Source organism: Microtus pennsylvanicus, chromosome 5 (assembly GCF_037038515.1).
Source record: "Microtus pennsylvanicus isolate mMicPen1 chromosome 5, mMicPen1.hap1, whole genome shotgun sequence".
In the NCBI taxonomy this organism is placed as follows: domain Eukaryota; kingdom Metazoa; phylum Chordata; class Mammalia; order Rodentia; family Cricetidae; genus Microtus; species Microtus pennsylvanicus.
Window position 1 is genome coordinate 126,304,876 of NC_134583.1, and position 23,675 is coordinate 126,328,550.

The 23,675-nt window shown below is 43.2% G+C and overlaps 2 protein-coding genes across 2 annotated transcripts in view; one reads left to right on the forward strand and one right to left on the reverse strand.

Annotated features, from left to right (window-relative positions):
• The first annotated feature begins 2,422 nt into the window (after positions 1–2,422).
• On the forward strand, positions 2,423–6,920 carry Sfr1 (SWI5 dependent homologous recombination repair protein 1). The gene is made up of 4 exons (XM_075974347.1): positions 2,423–2,654; positions 3,569–4,251; positions 4,928–5,320; positions 6,202–6,920. The coding sequence occupies exons 1-4, from the start codon at positions 2,642–2,644 to the stop codon at positions 6,391–6,393; spliced, it is 1,281 nt and encodes a 426-aa protein (XP_075830462.1). The 5' UTR covers positions 2,423–2,641; the 3' UTR covers positions 6,394–6,920.
• Positions 6,921–8,490: 1,570 nt separating this feature from the next.
• Positions 8,491–23,675, reverse strand: part of Cfap43 (cilia and flagella associated protein 43) — a 93,802-nt gene continuing 78,617 nt past the window's right edge. The window contains exons 29-38 of the mRNA XM_075974348.1: positions 21,901–22,008; positions 20,420–20,506; positions 19,650–19,738; positions 17,214–17,427; positions 16,109–16,221; positions 14,647–14,806; positions 11,050–11,214; positions 9,717–9,797; positions 9,021–9,174; positions 8,491–8,842 (exon numbers count right to left, since the gene is read on the reverse strand). Of these exons, the coding sequence (XP_075830463.1) occupies positions 8,676–8,842; positions 9,021–9,174; positions 9,717–9,797; positions 11,050–11,214; positions 14,647–14,806; positions 16,109–16,221; positions 17,214–17,427; positions 19,650–19,738; positions 20,420–20,506; positions 21,901–22,008 (1,338 nt within the window). The 3' untranslated portion in view covers positions 8,491–8,675. The remainder of the gene's footprint in view (positions 8,843–9,020; positions 9,175–9,716; positions 9,798–11,049; positions 11,215–14,646; positions 14,807–16,108; positions 16,222–17,213; positions 17,428–19,649; positions 19,739–20,419; positions 20,507–21,900; positions 22,009–23,675) is intronic.

Below are 23,675 nucleotides of genomic sequence, written 5' to 3' on the forward strand. Positions count from 1 at the left end.
TATTGTTTTCCTGCACTTAAAAATGAATAATTATACAAAAAATCATAAATTTTGTAGGTATATATCATTATATCAAAAAATCTCATAAATTTCTAGGTATATGTCATCATGCCATCAACAGTAATCACAGGCTAGATTGGAGGACACAGTTTACCACTCCCTCATGAATAAAAAGACGTCAATAGGAGCCTTGGGAATTGAAGAAACTTGAAAACAGAGAAAGTCTGACTTAGGAGGAAACTAATGACTCTTCTCCTGAGTCCAGGACAGTTCTCCCATTGTTCTCTATGGTAGGGCGAGGAGTCTTTGTTGTTGGGCTCACAGGGCAGCACCTTTTACTCCTTGAAAATTTCCTATGAAATACAGACGTCTTACATGACAAATGCTAAAGTCTTTGTAGTCAAATAGGTTTCGGGACACTAAGAGCATGGAACTATTTGTCTAACAACACACGGAAGCTTTAAGGGGTATTTTTAGTTAGGGTTCTTTTTTCCTTCAGGCTAATGTTCAAACACAGAATCTCATGAATGACAGGCAAGCATCTTACCACGGAGCTTCGTCTCCATTTGAATAGGGGCAATTTATACACATTCCAGATCTTTTACACTAAACTAAGGAAGGCAAGTGGAACCAACGTGGGAAGAGAACTGACATGTAAAACACAGAAGACATAAAGTCAACATGGGAACTGACATGTAAAAACACACAGAGAAGAAAAAGGTCAACATGGGAAGAGAACTGACATGTAAAACACACAGGAAATAAAGGTCTACAAATGCACACTTCTAAACAAACAGGTTTTCCTGAGCACTGTTCCAAGGCCCTGTGAAAGTTTGGCCAGTCTTATTTTAATACACCAGTTTCATATAAAAACAAGTCAGAACATTTGCAAGGCAAGATGTTGTTTTCCTTTATGTAGCAAGCAAAAACAGCTCTAATATTAGGTTGTAAAAATAAAAGGATTTGGGAGCAGCTGATTTTAGACTCATAAAAACAACTCACCCTTATGCCTCAAGGCATCCAGAATATGCAGTGTACATTGTGTTTCAAGTGTCAAGGCAAAGAATCAACTCACGTCAAGGAGAAAGTGAGAAGAACTAGTAGGCAGAGTGATCTGTGAGCAACACCTTTATTCTAATATCATAAACTGTTGTTGGGGTCCTAAAGTCAGCACGTGTTTCTTTAACATTTACGAGTGGGATATTTATTGTCATTCTCTGGTATTTATGGCTTAAGTTGTGTGGAATTCTGGAGAACACATTACCACTTAAAAAAAGATCTGTGCTTTAGAGAAGAAAGGTAAGGGATAAAAATTTAAGTTAATTAGGGAATGACGAATATGTTTGAATAAAAAAAAAGCCATTAAATGTTTCTTTGGTGCTTTGAATTGTTCTAGCTGCCACTCACAAATATCACTTATTTTACCTGTCACTAGGAGGTAGATATTCTCATTGACCAAACCATCAAATTGAGGCACGCGGCCACTATACTCCACAGCAAATAAGACAAAGCAAAACAAACACAACAATAGAACCACCAGGGAGCCAGGACTTGAACCTAGGCAACCGTTACAGGTCTAATCACCTCATTGTCTGGGTTCTGTATCATACCTGGCTGCTTAGGACTCTTAATCACTTTTAAGGCACTTTTAGCAGTTCGTAGAGAGCTGTCCCGCCTATTAAAACTTCCAAGTGACTCACAAGTTACTCAGCTGCCTTTCCCTAGCCCGACTGCTCCACCCAAGCTAGCTCGCTGGGCCGTTGCCTAGCAACAGAACATCCGGAGCACAGGACACAGGGGCGCTTTCTGGCTGTTCGTAGCCTCCCAGGGTGTAGCCGAGGGGTTTAGGTCTCCACCATCCGAACTCTGGACCGACCCAATCGACTGCTCTGCTTTCTAATATCCCTCATCTTTCTCAGATTTGACCAAAACATGTGAGGTCAAGCCGGGGTGGGCACAGACCAAAATCGAGGGGCGAGCTGGCAGGGTAAGCGGGAGATGACCGCTCCTGAACGTGCAGAGACGCCCGGGCAGACTCCCACCACGTCTGCGTCCTATCAGACCGCCCTCTTGGACCCCACCGGCAGGGAGCCGAGCGGGCCCCGCGGCTTCCGGCTCTGCCACGTCTGAGGAAAAGCCTCCGCCGTGGTGGACGCGGGGAGCCGCCGCCATGGTGGGCGCGGGGGCGGGGCTCGCCGGCGCGCTTCCCCTCCCGAGGCCCACCCCCGGGGAGGCGGCTGGAGACGGCAGCCTGCGAAGGGAAGCGGCGGGCGGATGCGCGCCCCCCTCAGGCCGGCTCCGAGGCCTAGCGCCGTCTTCCCGCGGACGCCATTCCTCTCCCGCCCCCCTCGCGTCCCCCCGCCGGCGGCCGCGCGCGTGCGCGCAGCTGAGCCCTGGAGCGCGCCGGCCGAGCCTGCCAATCACGAGCCGCGCCCGCCCGGCCCCGCCCCTATCCGCCCAGCGGCGGCGGCTCCTGGCGCGGTGCGCAGGCGCGCGGTCGGGAGCCGGACAAAGCATATCCGCCCGCGGCGGCCTAGCTAGCCAATCGCCGCCTCTCCTCTCTCGGGGCCCCGCCTTCGGGGCGTGCCCGTCTTCTGGGCCGCTACGCTGGCTGAGGGTCTGTTGTTCCTCCGCCGTGGGCATGGCTGAGAAAGGTATTGTGCTTTCTCCCTGGGGCCGGGCTGCGTGTCAGCCCCAGGGCGTCTGTGGAGCCGGTAGAGGAGCCCTCCCCGGCAGCAGCGCGTGAGCGCGGCTTCCTTTTGGTGCGGGGTGGAGGGCTTTCTGTGGGGAAGGGGGCGGGGAAAGGCGGGGGAGAGCACGGGAAGGGGGTGAGGGGGAAGGGGGCGGGGAGGTGGCTTTCGATTGTGGGGACCAGAGGGGAAGGGGCAAGAGTACAAGGAGGGAGGGGGAGTACATGGCTTTTTGTGGTAGAGTGGGGAGGCGGGGTGGGGATGGAGGAGGGGGAGGGGCGGGGGTGGATGACTTTCTGTGGTAGGGCGGGGAGGGGACAAGGGAGGAGGGGGCGAGGGGGGAGTGGTAGGGGCGGGGAGGGTGCGGAGGAGATGGGGGTGAGGGAGACGGGGTCCTGGGAGGAGATGGGGCTGGGAGAGGCTTCTACCCTGGAAAAACAAAACGGGGGTGGGCGCTGCTTTCTTAGGCCTCAATTCCTGGTTCTAGGCTCAAAGCTGTTAAGATTTAAGATGCTTACATTATTCTCACTGTATCGCTTTTGTTTACGAAATTATAACAAAAATTAAAAAAAAAATCTCGGTTAGTTTCCCTCCTCCCTGAAGTGCAAATTTTTGGAGCTACATTGCAGGAGAGCAATGAGAGTCAGTGACACACTAGCAGGTTAATTTATTGTGCAAAAACAAAACCTTGTTACTCCGCATGTGGAGAGGTAAATGAAAAACTACGAAAAGAATTAGAATAAATTACAGCTACATATAATTTGGAAGAAACTGCTGGCTTTTTGGTGTTTTTGTACACTAAGGAAATTTTGTGGATAAAAATTAAGGCCAGTGTTGAGATAGTAATTTAATCACCATCAATGCCTTTTCCTTTTTAGAAGGAAATCAGGAGGGTGCTTCCAAGATGGAGAGCCCATCAGATTCCTCATCCACCAAGATGGAGATCCCATCAGATTCAGCATCTGCCAAGATGGAGATCACATCAGATTCTGCATCTACCAAGATGGAGATCACATCAGATTCTGCATCTGCCAAGATGGAGAGCCCATCAGATTCTGCATCCGCCAAGATGGAGAGCAAATCAGATTCAACATTGACCAAGATGGAGATTCCATCAGATTCCTCATCCACCACGATGGAGAGCACATCAGATTCAATATCCACCAAGATGGAGAACCCATCAGATTCAACATCCATCAAGATGGAGAGCAAATCAGATTCAACATCCACCAAGATGGAGAGCCCATCAGATTCAACATCCACCAAGATGGAGAGCCCATCAGATTGCACATCCATCAAGATGGAGAGCCCATCAGATTGCACATCCACCAAGATGGAGAGCCCATCAGATTGCACATCCATCAAGATGGAGAGCGCGTCAGATTCAACATCCACCAAGATGGAGAGCCCATCAGATTGCACATCCATCAAGATGGAGAGCCCATCAGATTGCACATCCATCAAGATGGAGAGCGCGTCAGATTCAGCATCGACTTTACCTGACACTCTTGAGAAGAGGGAGACTCCATCATCATCCCAAACAAATAGTTCAGGAAAACAAGTATGAAAGTCTTGCTATCCACCCCCATTCTGTGTTTCAAAGTATTCTGGTAGTGGCAATTTTAAGGATACTGGAATGAGAATTAACGTATAGCCTTTGTCTAGGATCCTGTCTTTACCAGGTTTTCTTGAATAAGTTATATTCATTTTGTTGAATTTCTTAGCAGGTTCTTAAGATTCTTCAAATTTGATCTGTATAGTATTCCTTAGGGAAGTCTTTGATGGCAGGTCTTTTCCTAAGTCTAGAAGCATTTCTAGTGCTGTAAGGCAAATACTAAGTGGCTGAATAAATACTCCTGATGACTGGGAGAAATGTCTCAGGCCTATTTTAGGAAGTTAACCTTGAAGTAAGACTAAAGGAGTCTCTGGAAAATAGATATTGGTGATCTTGCTTGAGATTTTTGGAGACAGAAAACCACCCAGTGTACCTACTGTAGAAGTATAAAGTCTTTATTTCTAATTAGTTGATTGATTTCAAGAGTGTTTTCCTAGCTGGGCAGTGGTGGCACAAGTCTTTAATCCCAGCACTTGGAAGGCAGAAGCAGGTGGATCTCTTGAGTTCTGAGGCCAGCCTGGTCTACAAGAGCTAGTTCTAGGACAGCCAACACTATACAAAGAAGCCCTGTCTAGAAAAACAATGTTTTCTTACCATTTTTAATGTTCTGTGTCTTTTTCAGCCTATGAGTGGAACACTTAAAGAAAGGCTAAAGAAAACAAGGGCTTCGTCTCATTCCTTTTGTAGCGTGGTGAAGCGACTTAAAGTGGAGAAGGAAGAAAATGACGAGACCGTACCAGAGCCAGGAGTATCTTCCAAAGAGAAAAGCTGCTCGGAGGTCCAAGAAAGTGTGAAACACATAGACAGAGAATCTGAAAAAGATAGCTCGGAGAGTAAAAATACATGCAAATCTAAGTCACCTGATACTGGGTCACCCAGTGCCCTCCAAAATGATTCTGTGAGTGAGAATACTAAAGAAAGATTAAGGGAAGAAAAAGCAAAATTGACAAAGCAGGTTCAAGAGAAGGAAGAACTTCTTCGGAGATTAAAACTTGTCAAAATGTATAGAATAAAGGTGAGAAGAATTTTAGAACCATTGAATAATTTTTACATAAATTGCAGTAATTTCAGAATTTGGAAATCATTTGGTCTGATAAGCAAGAAGCCAGATAGCCAGAAAAGAAACCTATCTTACAACAGCTTTAACTGAAGTAGAAGTAATTGATTTAGAGTGAGGTAGATGAGCCCCAGTCAACACAAGCTTTTGTTCAGTACACATTTGAAGCTTTTTGGCTTTAATTTCTAGCCAGTAGCAAAGTTAGAAGTATATATTGTTAGGGAATTCTCTGGGAACAGAAAGGAATGACGGTAGAACAATAGCCTGCAGATTACAGTATAAAGTGCTTTTGGGAGTGATCCTGTATCTCTGCGTAAAACGTAAGGAATTTTATTTGAGAAAACAAGATTTTAGGTTTCAGCTCCCGTAGGTTGATGTCAGTAGAGCATGGATGTTTGGAAGGGTGTGACGTCTTTATCTGGATAGTTTTTGCCCATATAACACCTCATTCTTCCCCAGAAACATGAAATAAATGACTGGACAGTGTTTCTTATTTGTGCTTTTGAATTTTTGACTTTTCTAAAGGTGACTTATTTTTTAAGGTTTAAAATATTTTTAACCTAAGAACAGTTTGAGGTTTACAGAAAAATTAGGAAGCTACAACATGGCATTATATCTTAAAAGTATAGTAGTAATACAGAAGATTCTGTATTTAATATGCAAATTTCATACTTTTTTTTCCCCTCAAGGTTAAGATTTGCCCAGAGGTTGCAGTGCCCTTTATGCCTGGGGTATTAGCATTTACAACTAGACAGGAACTAATTTAGCTGCTTTGATATGGTGTAAGTTAAAATGCACGACTATCTGGTTATTGATTGACTTGTTTTTTTCTGTTTCAGAATAACCTGGCTGAGTTAGAAATGTTAATAAAGAAGTGGAGGAGGTGCAGCCAGCGGCTGCTGTATGAGCTACAGTCAGTTATGTCTGAGGACGACGAGAAACTCAGCATCACCGAGCTGATCGACTACTATGGGGTAGATGAGAACGTTGTGCACTATAATAGAAGTGAAGAGGAATTTACAGGGGTTTGAAAAGTGTGTGTTTGTTTTCTTCAGGCTTTTTTTTCTCTCCCTTTTGGGGTGATGGGATCATGCCCAGGGCCTCAAATGTGTTCTGTTTCTGAGTATATTCTTGTTCCCCTATGGAATATCTGTGAGAATATTAATGTGAAAAGTTTAAGTGTTTTAAAGGGAGGAAAGATGTAAGCTATTGTGGCTTAGAGAAAGTTATCTTGAACAGTTTAGGATATTCTGATACATAAACAAATTATAAAATGAAGCTTAGTATTTTGGATATGTTTGGTAAAGAAAATATTTAAGTATTAAAAAATTAAATGATGTTTAAAAGGGAGTTTGGATAATTCTGGAAACCAGGTTTAATACATTGATTTTGTGGCAAAAGGTTTTATAATCAGTGTTAAAAAGTAGTTTATTGCATGTCTAAACCTCACCTGGCCTAAATGTAACCTGCCCCTTCTCAGTTGATGAATCTTGTCTTCAGTTGCTTAATATATCTTTTTGTCCGCTAATCTAGCAAGTAATTAAACATATATTCACAATTTTTCTCCAGATTGGTTTCTTATTTTCCTCATTTATTCAAATAGCCATCTGTTTCATACCCTTATTTCCCATGTGGAGGTGTTCTTGGTGTGAGCGATTCTCCACAGTTGCCTTCTTAGCTTCATCTGTGGTGTGAATTAATTGGAAGGGTCCTCAGCCAGAAGCCTGCCTAAGTTAAATACTAGGGTACCTGTCAGTTGCGTGTGGAGGAGTGACTGAAGTTGGCCCTGTTGCTGAGAATTTAGAATGAACCTAGTGGGAAAAGCATGTTGCTATTGCCAGAGCTATGGTATAACCTTGGGAGAAGCCAGGCTGCCGCCTTTAAGTACAGCAGGTCTGTACACGCTGGTAGATGGAGGGAGAACTTTATGGGTCAGTGTCTTCCCTGTTCTATTTGCCAATTATTCCTGAAACCTTCACGATTTCTGCTTTGGGGTCTAGAAAAAGTATTTATTAGTTTGTAAGTGGCTGCTATGCTCAAGCCCTCAAAGAACTTACTTTCAGCCACCCTCCCCATTCCCATTTGATCTAAATCTCTTGGTGTTTGATGCAACAGGGGACTCAAACCTGTCACACCCCCAATACCACATACCATGTAAATTCCCTCTTGTGAGTCTAATCTTCCTGTACATAAGGCTGTGCTACGCTTGGCCTAACTGTATCACTTGTTGGTAATGAATTGTAAACTACTATGCACATAATTGCTGTTCAGCAGAAGCTGAGAGGTGTTGGCCCCATGAACACTATCGACAGATGAGGTAAAGCACTGCACCCTTCCGAAGCACCTACCAACAACTAAACACAGTCTAGCAAGAGTCCTCCAAGCCCAGCTCAGGCCTCAAAGCTGAGGCAGCTGAGGAAGGACCACAGCTAGAGTGGTGATAAAACAAATGGCATGGGCTGTTTGGTCTGTAGCGACCAGACTTAGCCAGTGGAATTGAGGCCCACCACCGCCCAGCCCAAATTTAGATTTTTAAATTGCAGAAAAGTGGGGCAGAGACCTCACTTGGAGACTATGATAAACAATCCTGATGCGGCCACTCTGGAATGCAGCAGACCGCAGGCTGTAGAAGGGTGAATGGACTTTTGTTTGCCAGAGTCTTACTACAGAATTAGTATCATCTACATGAGTAGAATGAACTATTTCAAGGAAATGAGCACTTGTTTACTGAACCCTGTTAGGGTGAAAAATGAGTTCTGCTACAATAGGTAAGGAAAACTAAAAATTTCCAAAAAACTAACAAACTTTTTACAAGCTTATGTCTTGGGAAAAATGATTTGCTTTGGTTTAATTGGTAAAGGCTCCAAAATTCTGGTAATTTTAATTGAACAAAATAAATCTTGAAGCCGGGCGGTGGTGGCGCACGCCTTTAATCCCAGCACTCGGGAGGCAGAGGCAGGCGGATCTCTGTGAGTTCGAGACCAGCCTGGTCTACAGAGCTAGTTCCAGGACAGGCTCCAAAGCCACAGAGAAACCCTGTCTCTAAAAACCAAAATAAATAAATAAATAAATCTTGAGTGTTTTCTGGCTGAAAAACACTGTTTTTGAATGAATACAAATATACAAATGGTATTTTACTCATTTATTAATGTAGGACAAATAGTTATATACTGATTAACCTAAACTTAATTTATTAAAAATGTGCAGCTAAGAGGTAACCTACTTAAATTCCCTGATACGAGAAAGAAAGTCATTTTTATTCAAGTGACACTATTTTGGAGTAACTAGTTTGCCTCCTGCTGTGGCTGGTGTTCTACATGGGAACAAGGGCAGGGAATGTTTTCATTCTTAGCCTTTCAACTTCAGCCTGCAGTATTGAAATCTGCTCAGCTTGCTGCTTGGAGATTTTCGTCAGCTTCTGTCTTTTCAGCAGGTTTTCATACTGTTCTTTGGCAATCTTTTCACAAGTCAGCTTAGCCCCTAATCCAGAAATGGAGAGAGGAATTAGTTGAATTATTGCCAACACTTTTAGTACAGAAGCAACACCTAAGATCATGTGCGGAAGAGATGCTGGTAGCTCTTTGCTTGTTTTCGGATAACAGGCTGCTGGTTAGAATGCTAGTACCAATTACCTTTAACTGAAAAAGAAAACGCTCACCCATTTCATTGCAAATGTCTTGTCTCTCGGAGACAGCTACTAGTTCTTCCCGCAGATTGCAGCTCAGCATGTAATTTGCTATGTCTTTCTGATTATTGTATCTTGCCAATTTTTTAAGTAATTTTTTGCAGTTTTCTACGTTCTTCCTGTGAGTCTGAAAATTTTGTTCCCACGAAACCCCAAAAACAAATTTGAAAAAAAGTTATAAGCATTGGAGTTTTAAAATATTTTATCATCACTGAGATAACATACTATATCCCTAGTGCCTGTTGTATGGTATGTCTTTTTTTGTTAAAAGACAGAATGTTAATACTATACTTTAGAAACAAATTTATACTGTCACATTTTAAAACCTTTGCTTCCATTTTATGTGTTATGCAGTAAAACCGATTTTGTTATTCAGATACACAACGAGGAAAAGTTCAAAATGCCAGGAAAACTGTCGGTTTTTGTGTTGCTCAGATCTAACTAATGGAAAAGCAAACACACATTCATCTACATGTATTCCCAGATACTGATCCTAAAATCCAGAGAAATGCTGTAATCCACAAAGTCAGCCTTCTGGACCTCAAGTTGTCATGAACATCAGTAAGTTATCAACTTTCTCTTAGGTTCTGTCTGAGTTCATGGCTGAATTATTTGCCCACACGATTCACAGATGTTTCCATTCTAAGGATTGATATGTTTAAGACTGACCTTATCTATACAATTAATCGTTTGCTCCATTATTCCAATCTGAATAGCAATCAGACTCTCGTAGTTTGGTTCATTTAGGTACTTTAAGAAGGGGGGAAAAAAAGAGATATCACATACATGTAACGATAATTTATTTCTTTTAGTGGGTAACTATGAATGGCTTTGAAAATTATAGTTTCATAATGAATATCAGAGTTAAGACTGATTTGGCCTTTGTGCGATGATACTACGTGTATTTAGCCATCAGCACACTCACCTATTTGCCATTTTTACTTACATTTATTCATTCAGTGTCTTGTTTGGGTCACGTTAATCATGTTCTAGTTAAAGATACCAAAGTAGATACAAAGACAGACATTACCTAGCTAGCCTTCAAGGAAAAGAAAACACATACAAATAATTGGTTACCAGGCTACCGGTATGTCAAGCGTTAGTAAATTCAAAGGCAGTTTGTGATGGAGTAGAATTTTTCTAGGCTTGGGCAATCAAGAAAGGCTGTTGAAGAAAGTGGCATAAGTTAAAACTTGACAAACTGGGTAGATAGGACAGAAGGAGGGAAGGGGCAAGGAACAGGAAGGGAAGACAAACTAGATAGGACAGGAGGAGTGGAAGGGGCAAGGACCAGAAGAAGGGAAGAAATAGGAGGAGGGGAAAAGATGTTTCGGGTTGAAGAGCCAGTGTGAGAAAAGGTGAACCATCTGGGCGTGTGGGAGATTGCCCAATTGATAAATGCTTGCTGCTCAAGCAGGAAGATCTGATTCGGATTCTCAGTACCCATGTAAAGCCCTAACCCAGCACTAGGCCCTGGAGCTGGCTGCTCAGCCAGTCTAGTTGAATTATGAGGAACATTCCTGAGAAAGACATCTAATGTTGGTCCCTAGCCTCCATACATATCCACCTCCCTCCCTCCCTTCCTTCCTCCCTCTCTTCCATTTAAGAATATTGATGGATAAGAGGCATAGTGGTATCTGTTCCTCTTATTTGCCCTAAAAGCAAGTTGAAAGACACTGTCCACCATTAAGGTCAAAGCAGTGGCAGAAACGGGATAAAGAAAAGAGAACTAGATAAACTGGGAAAGACAGGTATAGTAAAGAGACACCCAATTTTAAGTCAGAGTGAGTCTCTAGAGAGAAGAGGAATAAGCGAATTAAGAAAAGAGCCATGAAATGAGCAAATATAAACCTCTGTAAGAAAACTCACGTGTTTACGGATCTGTTAGGAACATACCTGGCTTGGAATGTGCTTGCTGTCAGGGAGGCTTCCTACTAAGTGCCTATTTGTGAACAAATGAATGAAGGAGATGAACGTGGGGGCGGGGAGGACGGAGCCTTGCCTTTTGACGATCTCGCGAGAAGAACAGCATCTGGATGTCCCAGGCCTTCTGATTCAGATCTTCCATTTCCATCTCCATTTTCTTGTGTTCCCACTCGATCTGATAGATTCCTTTGTGGACTTCTTTACTTTCCATCATGCTGGCAACTTTCTTTTGTCCTTGAGCCTGAAAAGGTACACCAGCTGTCACACTGACTGTGTCTTCAGAACTGAAGCTGGTTTCTCTGGCTCAGTCTGTGTGAAACCTCCATGTCTTCGCAAAGCACTGGCTAACATGGCTAGGCACACCAGCATCAACCTGGCAGCTAGCAGTAAAGGAAAAAGTCAGATATGACACTTAAAACACTCTACTATTTTGTACTTCACTTGGAATAACGAATATTCAATATATTCATATTAGGTTATGTATTCATATATTCAATAGTCGTGTATTTGTATAGGTTACTCAATAACCTATATGAAGTTCAGGGATATTTTAAATTAAACATTTAAATTAATTAAATATTAAATGCATTAAATTTTATCAAATATTTAGTTAAGTATTATTTAATATTACGTTTAATATTTAACATCTCAATATAATATCAATAAAATTAAGGAACATCAATATAAATTATTTATTTAAATTAAAAATTGTCCTAAGATTACTAAAATGAAATTACTGTGTCACTAAAATGAATTTATACCCACATGTGGTAGCTTCTACCTGTTATTCTAGGACTTGGAAGGCTATGACAGGAAGATTGTCCCAAGTATGAGGTAGGCTTTGGTCACATAATAAGTTCCAGGCCAGTCTAGACTGTCTTGTCAATCAGTTGATCAGTTTATATAAGAGTCCCACCAGTTACCACTTTTCATTCCTTCTCTTTTTATTCCCTTTCCAAATTCTAGCTTTTTGAGTGCATGCCACTACGCCACTCCCCACTGCGTCCCACCCTTCTATTGTTTTCCTCTTTTGGTCATAACCTGGTTTCTGAACTCCTTGGATTTCCTACCTTTAATGACCCTTTAAAACTGTATTTCAATCACCTTACCCCCATGCTCTCACAACTTCATCTGGCTGTCAGCAGCTCAAACATTCTGAAGTTTAAGCATTTCTCTGCTGGGAAAGCACATTGGCCCAGGAGAAGGCATGCTACGTTTAAGCTTGGGTTGCTGCAGCCAGAGAGGTTGCTGTCGGCATCTGGTGAGCGGAGGTCAGGATGGTGCCAAGCAGCCTACAAATCACAGGGCAGCCCCCATGGAAAACAGTCTGCCCCCACCCCCGGCAACATCAAGGCTGCTAAGGCTGGGAGTCACTGTTTTGGTGTTGTGGGATTTACTTTACTTCCCCATGTCATGTGACCCCACCCTCACGAGGGCCACTCCATCCTCAGCCCTCTTGACACTGCACACATCTCTATCTACTCCTTGGAATCTTTGTTCTCAGGGTGTCTAGGGGACAGAACCCTAGTTTTCTCTACTGCTATACTGGGAGCTCCTCCATCTCCTTGCCTGGTTCCCTCCCTCTACTGCATCTTTTAGAGCTCAATTGGAGGTGCAGACACAAGCCCACTATTTTTGGTCTACTTAGCTTCCTAGGTTGTCTCGAGCAATCTCCTGGTTTAAATGGCCTGTGAGTGGATATCTGTATGTAACAGTCCAAATGCAGCTAGTAACATACGCTCTACAGAGAGCGCATCTCAACTCTGAACTCTGTCAAGTTGGACATTCCACTGGAATGTTTGAAATACATCTCAAATTAACCAAAGCCCAAACTCTTCACTCTGTGGCTTCAGCCAAAGCTACAGTTGCCCAGTCTTTCCACCATCAGTTAGTGATACTATAATCTATAGCTATCAGCTGCTCAGCGTACAATTTAAATAATTTTAAGATTTTTCTGCTGGGCAGTGGTGGCACATGTCTTTAATCCCAGCACTGGGGAGGCAGAGGTGGGTGGATCTCTGAGTTCGAGGCCAGCCTGGTGTATAGAGCTAGTTCCAGGACAGGCTCCAAAGCTACACAGAGAAACCCTGTCTTGAAAAGCCTAAATAAATAAATAATAAAAAATTTCTGAGACAAGATCTTGGTATGTGATCCAGGCTGACATTGAACTTGTATCTTTCAGAAACCAAACAAAAGAGGAAAACCCACCACAAAACCTGTCAACCAAGAACTTAAGAATCTTGTAGTTACAGAAACCATGTTTCAGAAATGAAAGCTGGCCCCTGTAGTCTGGCTACTCAGGAGGTGGAAGGATCTCAAGTTTCAGGTCAGCCTAGGCAATGTAGCAAGACCTTGTCTCAAAAAACTTAACAGAGGAGAAGACTATTTTTAAATGAAAGACAGGACATTTTGAGACGCATTAAGTGGCTGGAGAGCTCCCATTGTTAGTGGACTTCATCTGTAAGAGATGCTAAAGGAAGTCCTGCAAGCTGAAATAAGAGAGAGTAGAAGAAACACAAAGCAAAAGCGATTAAAAATACTGCCTAAGAATATGAATGCATATGTAAATGTAAAATCCAGTCTGGTACCTAATTCTCCTTTTCTCTCATAATCAAAAGGCAAAGAAAGGCACGCCACAGTCACCATGGATCAGTGATGATGAGTACATTCTGTGGAAAGGCAGAACGAACACAGCATAGGGGGAGGGGGCAGAGCGTCGGTGGGGCAGAACTTTGGATATTGCTAAAGCTAAGTCGGCATTAATTCGAATTTTCTTGTTACACAGTTAGGGAAAAAGAGAGCCTGCATCAGCAATTTATGTTCCAGAAAAAGAACAAGCTAACGTAAAAGCTGGCAGGAAGCTAGAGTAAAATGGAGATAAGTGAAACAGGAAATAGGAAAACAACAAGAGTCCATGAAACTGAGAGTCGGTCCTTTGGAAAAAAAAATTGATTATATACTGAGAGTTATATAAACAGTATATAACTAAGATATATTAGAATGGACAATTAGCCCCACTGTCTAGAATTTTACGACCCTTAGAATCATCTAGGGAGATTTTAAACAATATGTACATGCTGGGCACATTTCCAGATTTCTGTGTGTGACTCTAGTGGCGGCTGCTGAGACGAAACACTGATGTAACTGAATTAAAGTTACTGCCTTGGTCAGGTTACCATTGCTGTATGACTAATGCCATCTTGGGGAGGAAAGAATTTATTTAATTTATGGTTCCTCATTAGTGTTCATCATCAAAGGAAGTCAGAGCAGGAACTCAAGCAGGGCTAGTGTTCATCATCGAAGGAAGTCAGGCAGGGCAGAAACCTGGAGCAGGAGTTGACACAGAGGCCATGGAAAGGAGCTGCTTACTTGGCTTGCTCCTCGTGGCTTGCTCAACCCGCTTTGTTATCGAACCCTGGACCATCACCCCAGAGATGGCCCCACCCACAATGGCTGGGCCCTCCCCCATCAGTCACTAATGAAGAAAATGCCCTACAGGCTTGCTACAGCCTGATCTTATGAAGGCATTTTCCCAGTCGAGGTTCACTCCACTGACTCCACTGACTCCAGCTTTGTCGAGTTGACATAAAACCAGCAGCACACTTACCATGGGAACGAGACACACTATAAAGCATTTTATGTAAAAGGTAATATGTTCAAAAACTATAATTACCCGGATCACAGAATTCAAGTCTTCAATTATGTTCTTATTGATGAGAATTGCATCGGAATATTCCAGAATCAACTGGAAATTCTCCAGTTCTACTTGTCCTTGTTTAAGAAGAATTTGTATTGTCAAGTTCACCTGGAATCTCACTTTCTCCTCCTGTAATCTAAATGGAAAAAGACTTCAAAAGAGGTATTTGTAGTATATTTAGGCTTCAAACTTCACTTATTAGCTGAGAAATGAACTCCTAAGCAACCGAAGGAATGCACCCTGAGTGGCATGAAGACTGTTTCCCCAAAGACACCGTTCCTAGAAGCCCCTTTAGGTGCCTCCTCACTTGATCTGGAGTTCTAATTGTTTTTTTTTTTTTTTTAAGACAGGGTTTCTCTGTAGCTTTGGAGCCTGTCCTGGAACTAGCTCTTGTAGACCAGGCTGGCCTCAAACTCAGAGATCCACCTGCCTCTGCCTCCCGAGTGATGGGATTAAAGGCGTGTACCACCACTGCCCGGCTTGGAGTTCTAATTGGATTGCTCAGGCAACAGTAGGGATAGAATTAGTCACACTCTTTTACTGTAAGGAAAAAAAATGTAGTTTTGATTTAATGAAAGGAATTTTAAAATGAAGTAGAAATACTTTGAAAGGCAAGTCTTTTAAAATTATGACTTTATTGGTTTGTTTGGGATTTTTTGTTGTTGTTGTTGTTGTTGTTTTGTTTTGGGTGTTTTGAGACAGGGTTTCTCTGTGTAACAGTCCTGACTGTTCTGGAACTCACGTTATAGACCAGGCTGGCCTCAGATTCATGGAGATCTGCTTGCCTCTGCCTCCGGAGTGCTGGCATTAAATGTGTGCCCACCACCACTTGGCGATTTTATTGGTCTTTGATAATATAGCAGCAATATTAAGTCTATATACTAATTATCAAATCTGTTGCCTAATTTGTATCCCCCCAATAACTTAGATCTAGAAATGATGTGTACTGATGAATTTGGGAGCATCTCTGAGGTATTTATTCATGTGGGTATACATACGACATTTTTGAAGCAAAGACTTCTATACAAAGCACTCACTAAAAACCACCATGAAGAAAAACACAAACCTGGTGGGTGTTTGTGGAGAAACTTGTCTGGAAATCTGCTTGGTTCCACTCAGTCTTGAGCCTGGAATTCTCCTCTGGCAGAGTCAGGCTCTTTGTGTTTTTATGATTTACACAAAATTTTATGATTTCCCCCCACCCAAAATTTGCTTCTTTGTGTTAAGAGCACACATGGCAAATTCTCTTTTGAAACAAGTCTTGTGTAATAAGGCACACTCTATAAAATAGAACATTTCAGCACGGTGTCAGGACTAAGACAGACAACCAGCTGTGAACCAGCCATGCAGGAGGCCGGCTCCATAGTGATAGCCCTACTTGATTGAACCCAACTCAAACTGTGAATATGAATGAATGAGCCCACGAGGTTCGGATTACCGGAGGAGCTCCTGGAACACCTTTTCAATCTCATGCTGCACGGCCTCATCGTCCTCCACTCTCCTCCGGAGAAAAGTCGTCATTTCCTGGAGACCAGCAGCCTTCTGTTTGACCTGGTAAAGCCAACCACCAATGTGTCAGGGCTTGTGGGGACTTGACTGGAGACAACGTCTGTCTTTGACTTTTCCTAACAAGCCTATCTTTCTCAGAGATTAATAAAAGTCTAAATCTCTGCCAGAAGGTGAGTTATATAAAACATGGCTGGTACAGTCCACGAGAAATTTAAAGAGTATCAGACTGGCCTCTTGCTAAGAAGCATGTATGCAACTGACGTGTGTGTGTGTGTGTGTGTGTGTCATGTACATGTCTATACACCATTTTTAAATCTGTTCCCAATGCTTTACATGAAATTCTAGAATCATAGACACTTAGGGACAATTTGCTGATCCGATGTATGTGCACTGACTTTAGGGATTAGGAGAGAGGAGACAGAGGCGTCAGGAAACAGAAGGGTCACTTCACAGCTAAGCATGTTCTCACATCTTTACGTTACTATAGCCCCACCCTGTCTTCTGTCAAAGGATGAGGCTGCCTCTGGTGAGCTAAACACATTCTGTGCAAAACGAGGTCACGTCTAACAGTGCTGTCCAGGGGAAAGCGCTGTCAGCCACACATGTAATTTAGATGTTGTTGTCATCACATGATAAAAAGTGAAATGGAACATAACTTAATTTTACTAAAACTCTTTATTGAACACACTCTCTCTGAGATATTATTCTGCTTACAAGCAATGTGGGAATATTCACGAGGCATTTTCCATTTTATGGTAGGTCTGCTAAGCCTTGTGTGTCTCCCACTCAAAGCCCTTCCGGGTACTGCTCACATCTACTTCCAGTGCACACTAACTGCTTAGCACCAGGCCATCATTTTGGACCCTGAAGATTTATAGCAACACAAATAATACTACTTGTTTTGTTATGTTATTATTGATATAACTAACCCAGCAAGAGGATCTATCTTAAAACTTAGTTTTCCTGGATGTGCTGACAGATGTGATATTTGCTATTAGTACACTTAAAATAAAATTTAAAATGAAGTTATATACTTTGTATTCATTTTCCACTTTTGCTCGTCTGGTTGTGCAGAAATGTTCCCAGACGAAGGGGTCCAAACCTTCTGGCATGTTACTGATATTGTCCAGTTCATCCATGGCTTTCATTAGCTGAGTAAAGTTCTCCTTATTTAACTTGCCAGATCCTGCTCGCTCTCCATAAGGAACAAGACTGTTCACATCTGCATGTGTTTTCTGTTTGTGAATCCTGGTATTAGCAAGAAAAGATCATCAACCTTTCGTACTCTTACAAATCCCAAAAAGAAAACAAACAAACAAAAAACCACTGTTAAGTAACAGAGTATTAGCCTAAGTCTGACACTGTATGGTAACTTCCTGTGTTCCTTCAGGGTTGGTGAGTGGGTGACTCCGGAGACAAGCACCCCCTTTGTTGTTCCCTACTCTAGGTCCCCAGACATGCCCTGGACTTAGAAGCATGCCTCATTGTTGCTGGCACCGGCAGCTTTACTCATGCTAGGAACCCCATTTCTTCTGTGTATTGTAGGCATGATAACAAACACCTAATAGCAGTGTGTGTGCCCCCTGGGTCTGTCTGGCATAGCCATGCCTGGCATCTTTTCTTCAGTGGAATATGCCTGGACATATGTGCCTGGGGAAAGGTACTCTTTGTCTATATCAATAACTTAGCTTAGTTTTCTTGGGCTGCGGCTGGGAAGGGAAGAGGGTCACAGAGACCTGTCCCAGGCACGCCCCTTGGAGATACTTGACAGTGTACAGCCATAGCAATGGGTTCCACCCATATCTCAGGTTCTGGGAGAAGTTACTGGCCCAAGGCCAGCTCTGGGTCTGAGAAACAGTGGAATCAGATTTAAAAAGTTCTATTTGATGACCAAGTGTTTCCCCTGGGTTTGTAATTAGCACACCTCTAGCCAGACCTGGCAACCGATACTGTAATCTCCTCACTCAAGAGGCAGAAGCCAGAAGATAACTAAAAGTTTGAGGCCAGTCTTGACTACACAGTAAGCTTCAGGCCGGTCAATGCTACATAGTTAAGACTGTCTCAGGAGATGTAAAGTAAAACAAAAAACTAAAAAAGTGCTCCTGAGCTAGGGAGCCAGCTCCGTCTGTTCTGAGCAGGATAAACATCTGACCTCAGCCCCAGACACCCACCATTGTGGTACACACTTGTAATCCATCCCAGCATTGGATGAGCAGATCCTGGGCCTCTCTGGCTAGTCAGTCTAGGAGAACTGACAGGACCCAGGACAGTGAGGGAATCTGTCTCAAAAACTAATGACAGTAACAACAAACAACTCCAAAGAGTGGAAGGCAATTGGTGGGATCACCCTGACTTACACGCATGCATGTGCACAGACACACACACACACATGCACGCACACAGAGACATACACGCATAAACACACCACACAGAGAGACAGAGGAACAGAGAGAGAGACAGAGACAGGAAGACAGACAGACAGAGACAGGAGACAGAGAGAAACTAAGATGTGAGACAAGTCCTAGGCTAAATTCCCAGCTTTTCTGGGAGCCTGCCCAAGGTGAGAGCCTGAGTTTGTATCCCTCACATAAACTATCTCACGCCTTTGTGACAAACAGCACACTTCTTCTGTACTGCATCTGTTTGAAAATTTCAACTTATTATGTCAGCAAACTATTCCAATACTCCTTTCAGCTTAGAAACATTTCAGAACTCTAGCAAATTGTTGTTTTGTGCTTTCTTTTGCATTTTTATTTTAAACTTTATTATTAAAAAACATTGCAAATAAAAACTTTGTAATGAACATAGTCACATGAGATTCTCTGGGGATCAGATGTTTGTGGTCAGATACATTGGGAAGACAGTGCTGACTATTTTCCTATTCCTGGGAATCCAAAGGCCTAAGTTTGGGGAGGCTCAGCAATGAAGAACGCCACTTAGCTGCGGAGACCGGTATTTCCCTCCCGCTCCATGTGCTTGGTTTTATAAGCCCGTCTCATGCTCATGCAAAACTCCGATTTACACTCTAAAGAGTACTTAGGTTGTCTAGGAATATGTCTTGGGAAAATCCGTGTGCCAGCTATGGTTTAAGGCTTTTCACATGTGAAATAAGGACACAGACACTTAGCCACTTTTAACAGTGGGCAGAAACCATTACATTTCATTTCCTGTCATAAGACACCAGCGAGACCTCAGGACGTCTAGATGATTATTTCTACCTAGTTGGGAAAAGGTAAAACTTTATAACTATGTTACTTTCTGATGTGTGTTTACCAGTTTGTTGATTTTTGTGCATGTGCTCACATGTCCACATGCTGTGGCGCACTGTGGAGGTCCGAGGGCAGCTTGTTCTCATCCCACCACGTGGATCCCAAGGATACCACTCAGGTCACCAGGCTTAACCCTGCTGAGCCACCTCTCTGGCCCCGTCCTCCCCGTCCCCAACATACCATGGTACAGGAGAAACAAACCTTGGCCGGCGTTTAAAAAGTTTGTAGAGTATGTCCACCTGGTGACCAGAAATGTCAGAAAATTCCTTTTTGAAGCTGCGATCCAGAATCTAAGGATAAACACATTGCGTCCAGGATTGCAGACACAGAAGTCCCTCATTGGTTAACACAACCTCTAAGATGCAGACGGTATCACTGGGACATTAAGACCTGGCTTTTACAGCTGTTGGAGAGCATCCACTCTATGCAAAGACTTCCTTAAAGGGCTGTGCCCAGGGAGCCTGCCAGTGCACCAAAAATGATACCTTATAGAACAGCCTTAAAAGCATCTAGAATAGTAGTGTCCACAGATAATATTATTCAGAAAACACGCAAGTCACTGTTCAACCCATTTCACCTTCTTCCTTCTCCACTTGTTTGTTCCATCTTGTTGTTACTCGGGTTATTGCTTCTGTCACACACTGCTGGCTCTACTACTAAGTTGCTTTTATGAGCAACTCATGGGCCCCACAACCATACGCTTGAGAACAAACTTGTGAGAACCTGATGACCTCACTTACAATATTTTTCTACAAGAAAAAGCTTAAATTAAAAAAAAAAATTGTTCTAACACACAGATTTTACAGAAACGTATAGCCATCCAGAATGAAGTTCACTCACAACTAAAGATGACAGAAAGAGAACACTCCATGAAGGAATTAATTTATGCCCATAATTAATTTATGCCCTGTCCACTGCTAATCCCAAGTGCAACAACCCTGCCCTGTCCGGGGGATGAGCCTGTGACTCACTTTGTCTTCGGCCACCAAGTTGTCATGGTGCTCCTTGAACACATCCAGGTCTCCTCTAGCTTTATGGATGGCTTCTGCAGTCTTGCTCTACAGGAACGGCAGGGACAGTTAATTGGAACTGGAGAGTCCTCAGGTTAGACAAAGCTATAGGTGTTTTTAGCAAGAATAAGAAGCCTCACAGGATGCGATAGAGCGAGAGCTGGCACCAACACGCGTTATCCAGCCGCTCTGAAATGGTCTCCTCCTGTGTCAGAGGCATCTAACAGCCTGCAGGGGTCTTGTGATACACTTCAGATACAGTCTGCTATGTAGCCCAGCTTTCCCTTAGCCTGTGCTCCTCCTGTGTTTGCCTCCCAAGGGCTGGATTATAGGAATGAGCCTCCGTGTCTGGTAAAAAGTTCTTGGCAACTATTATAAACAACCTTTTTCTTTTCTTTTGGTTTTGTCTTTGACACAGGGTCTCTCTAAGTAGCTCTGGCTGTTCTGGAACTCGCCATGTAGACCAGGCTAGCTTTGAACTCAGAGATCTGCCTGCTTCTGCCTCCTGAGTGCTGAGGCATGTACCACCACTCCTGGCCAGATAAACAGACTAAAAAGTGAGTACACAAGCCATTTATGATGCAGCACACGTGTGCATGCTCGGCTTCATCAACATTATCGATGCAGGCTGACACCTGCTGAAACATTACGTATAAATAATCAGCATTAATACCCATCTCCTTAATAAACTCTATCCATTCATGTTTCTACCTAGCGTTTCTGAATATGAAAGTTTTCATTCTCTAAGCTAACCCATCACTTCAAGGTTCAGTGGCATTTGGGACTACCACATGGTCCAGAGAGAACGATACTCCCTGGAGAATGGCCTGTGAACAACTTCAAGGATTGTGTGCTTTGATCAAGGTCCTACAGCCAGCCCGTGGTTAAAAGCTGTATTGTTGTTGTTGTTGCTGTTGTTGCTGTTGTTTGAGACAGGGATTTTCTATGTAGCCCTGGCTGTCCTGGAATTCGTTCTGTAGACCAGGATGACCTCAAACTCACAGAGATCCCCCTGCTTCTGTCTCCCGAGTGCTGGGACTAAAGGTGTGTGCCACAACTGGCTGGTATTAACTTCAGTCCGAGAAGTCTTGGTCTTGTCTTCTATGTTATTTTGACACTACAGTGTTCTGAATCTGAGCTGCAGAATCACATCGGCTAATAAAGAGACTGACATGGGTCCTTTATCTGGTCATCTAGCAAAGTCCCAGACCTGGAACCTGCTCTGAGCATGGCTGAGTAGGAAGGGCAGAAGGAAGACTATGGGGCAAAACAGCCAGACATCCCTGTGATGGGACCCGCTTGCCTCTTCAAGGCATTCTTCTTGTCTCAGAAGATCGCTTGATTAGAGTCGAGTCTGTGACTCTGATCAAATAAGGCTCTAGATGTGGAACCTGTGTCTGAGTGAGCGAGCGGTAGAGGACGTCCGAGAGTTCCGGACTTACTTTCTCCTCCTGCTTCTTCAGAAGGTAATTGTTCAGGAACTGCTCCCTGGAGCTCAGTTCTTCGTCCAGCAGCAAAGAAAACACGAGGTTGTTTATTTTCAGCTCCTCCTGTGGAAATATTAAGAGAAAGAATGTTGAAGGTCAACATTCCTAGCGGAGAAAGAATGTCCTATTGGTGGTCGTAGACTTGATGCTAATCAGACAAGTTTATGAGGGGAGGAGTCCCTTAGGTGAATGCCCTGAAGAAAAGTCATGTGGGGACTCCTAACTAGTACTTGGCTCTGTTCTCTCATCCGTCATTTTCCTGTAAGCAAAACACATACACAGAAAAATACTTAACACAAACAAATCATCCAATGAGTTATGATACAGGCCAACACTCTTATTTTCATTACTTGATTAAAAATAGTCATCTTCTCCAGCCCAGAACCAGGCGTCATCCCCGACAGTGACTACTTTGCCACTTCAGGCATAACAAACTCGTGTGTTTCTGCCTCAGTGTGAACGCCTGGCACAGTAGCATAGCTCATCCATTAGCAATATTTTGTCACGTCTTCTAAATCTCTTAGAACCTTCGTGTCCTCTTATGTCTCCTTCTCGCCTTTTGTAGCAATCGGCAGTCTGTAGTTTTGTGTCTCCTCAGCTGAGTGCAGGTTATAAAACTCCCAACTCCCTTCTAGGCCTTGAAAACTGGCAGCTGGATCCAGAGGCCTGGTCAGACCTTGGCTGAACCCTTTTGGCAAAACCGTGGGCTATTCTGTGTTCCCTGGGCTTATACAGTACTGTGCTCTGTTTTTGGGGGTTGTAGGTCTGGATGCTCAAAGCAGAAGCCCAGGATACCTATTGAGAGCGGCAAAATGATCATTGCCTCTCTTCACTTCTTCCATTTACTAATTGAAATATGTTATTATTTATTTATATTTTATTATTATTATTATTATTTTGAGACAGGATTTCTCTGCATAGCTCTGGCTGTCCTGGAACTCACTCTATAGACCAGGCTGGCCTCTAACTCACAGAGACCCACCTGCCTCCCAAGTGCTGGGGTTAAAGGTGTGTGCTACTACCACCCAGCTTGAAATATTTTATAAAGAGATGCTCCTACTATCATTTTCTTGCCTAGGGACAGGAGAGTCAGTCTGGATATTGGGTACTTTACAGTTTGGGACACTGTCCTTGTTGTCGCTGTCTGAAGGTGACAGATGTTGGTGCTGACTATTAACTTGAAAGGCTCCAGGGTCAGCAGGGAGGGACCTCTGGGCATGACTGTGGGGAATCATCTGGATTGCCTCTGGAGGGGAGACTCATCTTGATTGTGGTGGGGGTCACTTACTAGGTAATGGACCACAGGCCACATAAAAGGAGGACGAGGTGTTGGCAGCACACATGCTTCCGTTGCTGCTCTGACTGGACGAAAGGGGATCATTGCTTCAGACTCCTGATGCTTGGGCTACCCTGCCGTGGTGGACTGTCACTCAAAACTCTGAGCTAAAATAAGCTCGCTCTCCCTTTTGTCAGAAGATTTTTATCAAAACAACAGGATGGGAAACTGAGACAGTGACCAGTGGGCATTTTCTTCTTCAAATGTCACAAATCCAGGAATTTGGAAAAGTTTGAGGAGTTTCAACAAATTGCAATAACAATAAAAAAATACATAACAACAACAACAATAATAATAATAATAATAATAATAATAATAAATAATTATTGTTGTTATCATTGTTGATGCTGGAGACTTACATATACAAGGCAAGTGTTTTACCCCAGCTTTTTAT

Excerpts from the sequence above, each read along its gene's own strand:
- Sfr1 (XM_075974347.1), top strand. Across the intron at positions 4,252-4,927 it reads CAAATAGTTCAGGAAAACAA|CCTATGAGTGGAACACTTAA; the intron begins GTATGAAAGTCT and ends TGTCTTTTTCAG. Across the intron at positions 5,321-6,201 it reads TCAAAATGTATAGAATAAAG|AATAACCTGGCTGAGTTAGA; the intron begins GTGAGAAGAATT and ends TTTCTGTTTCAG.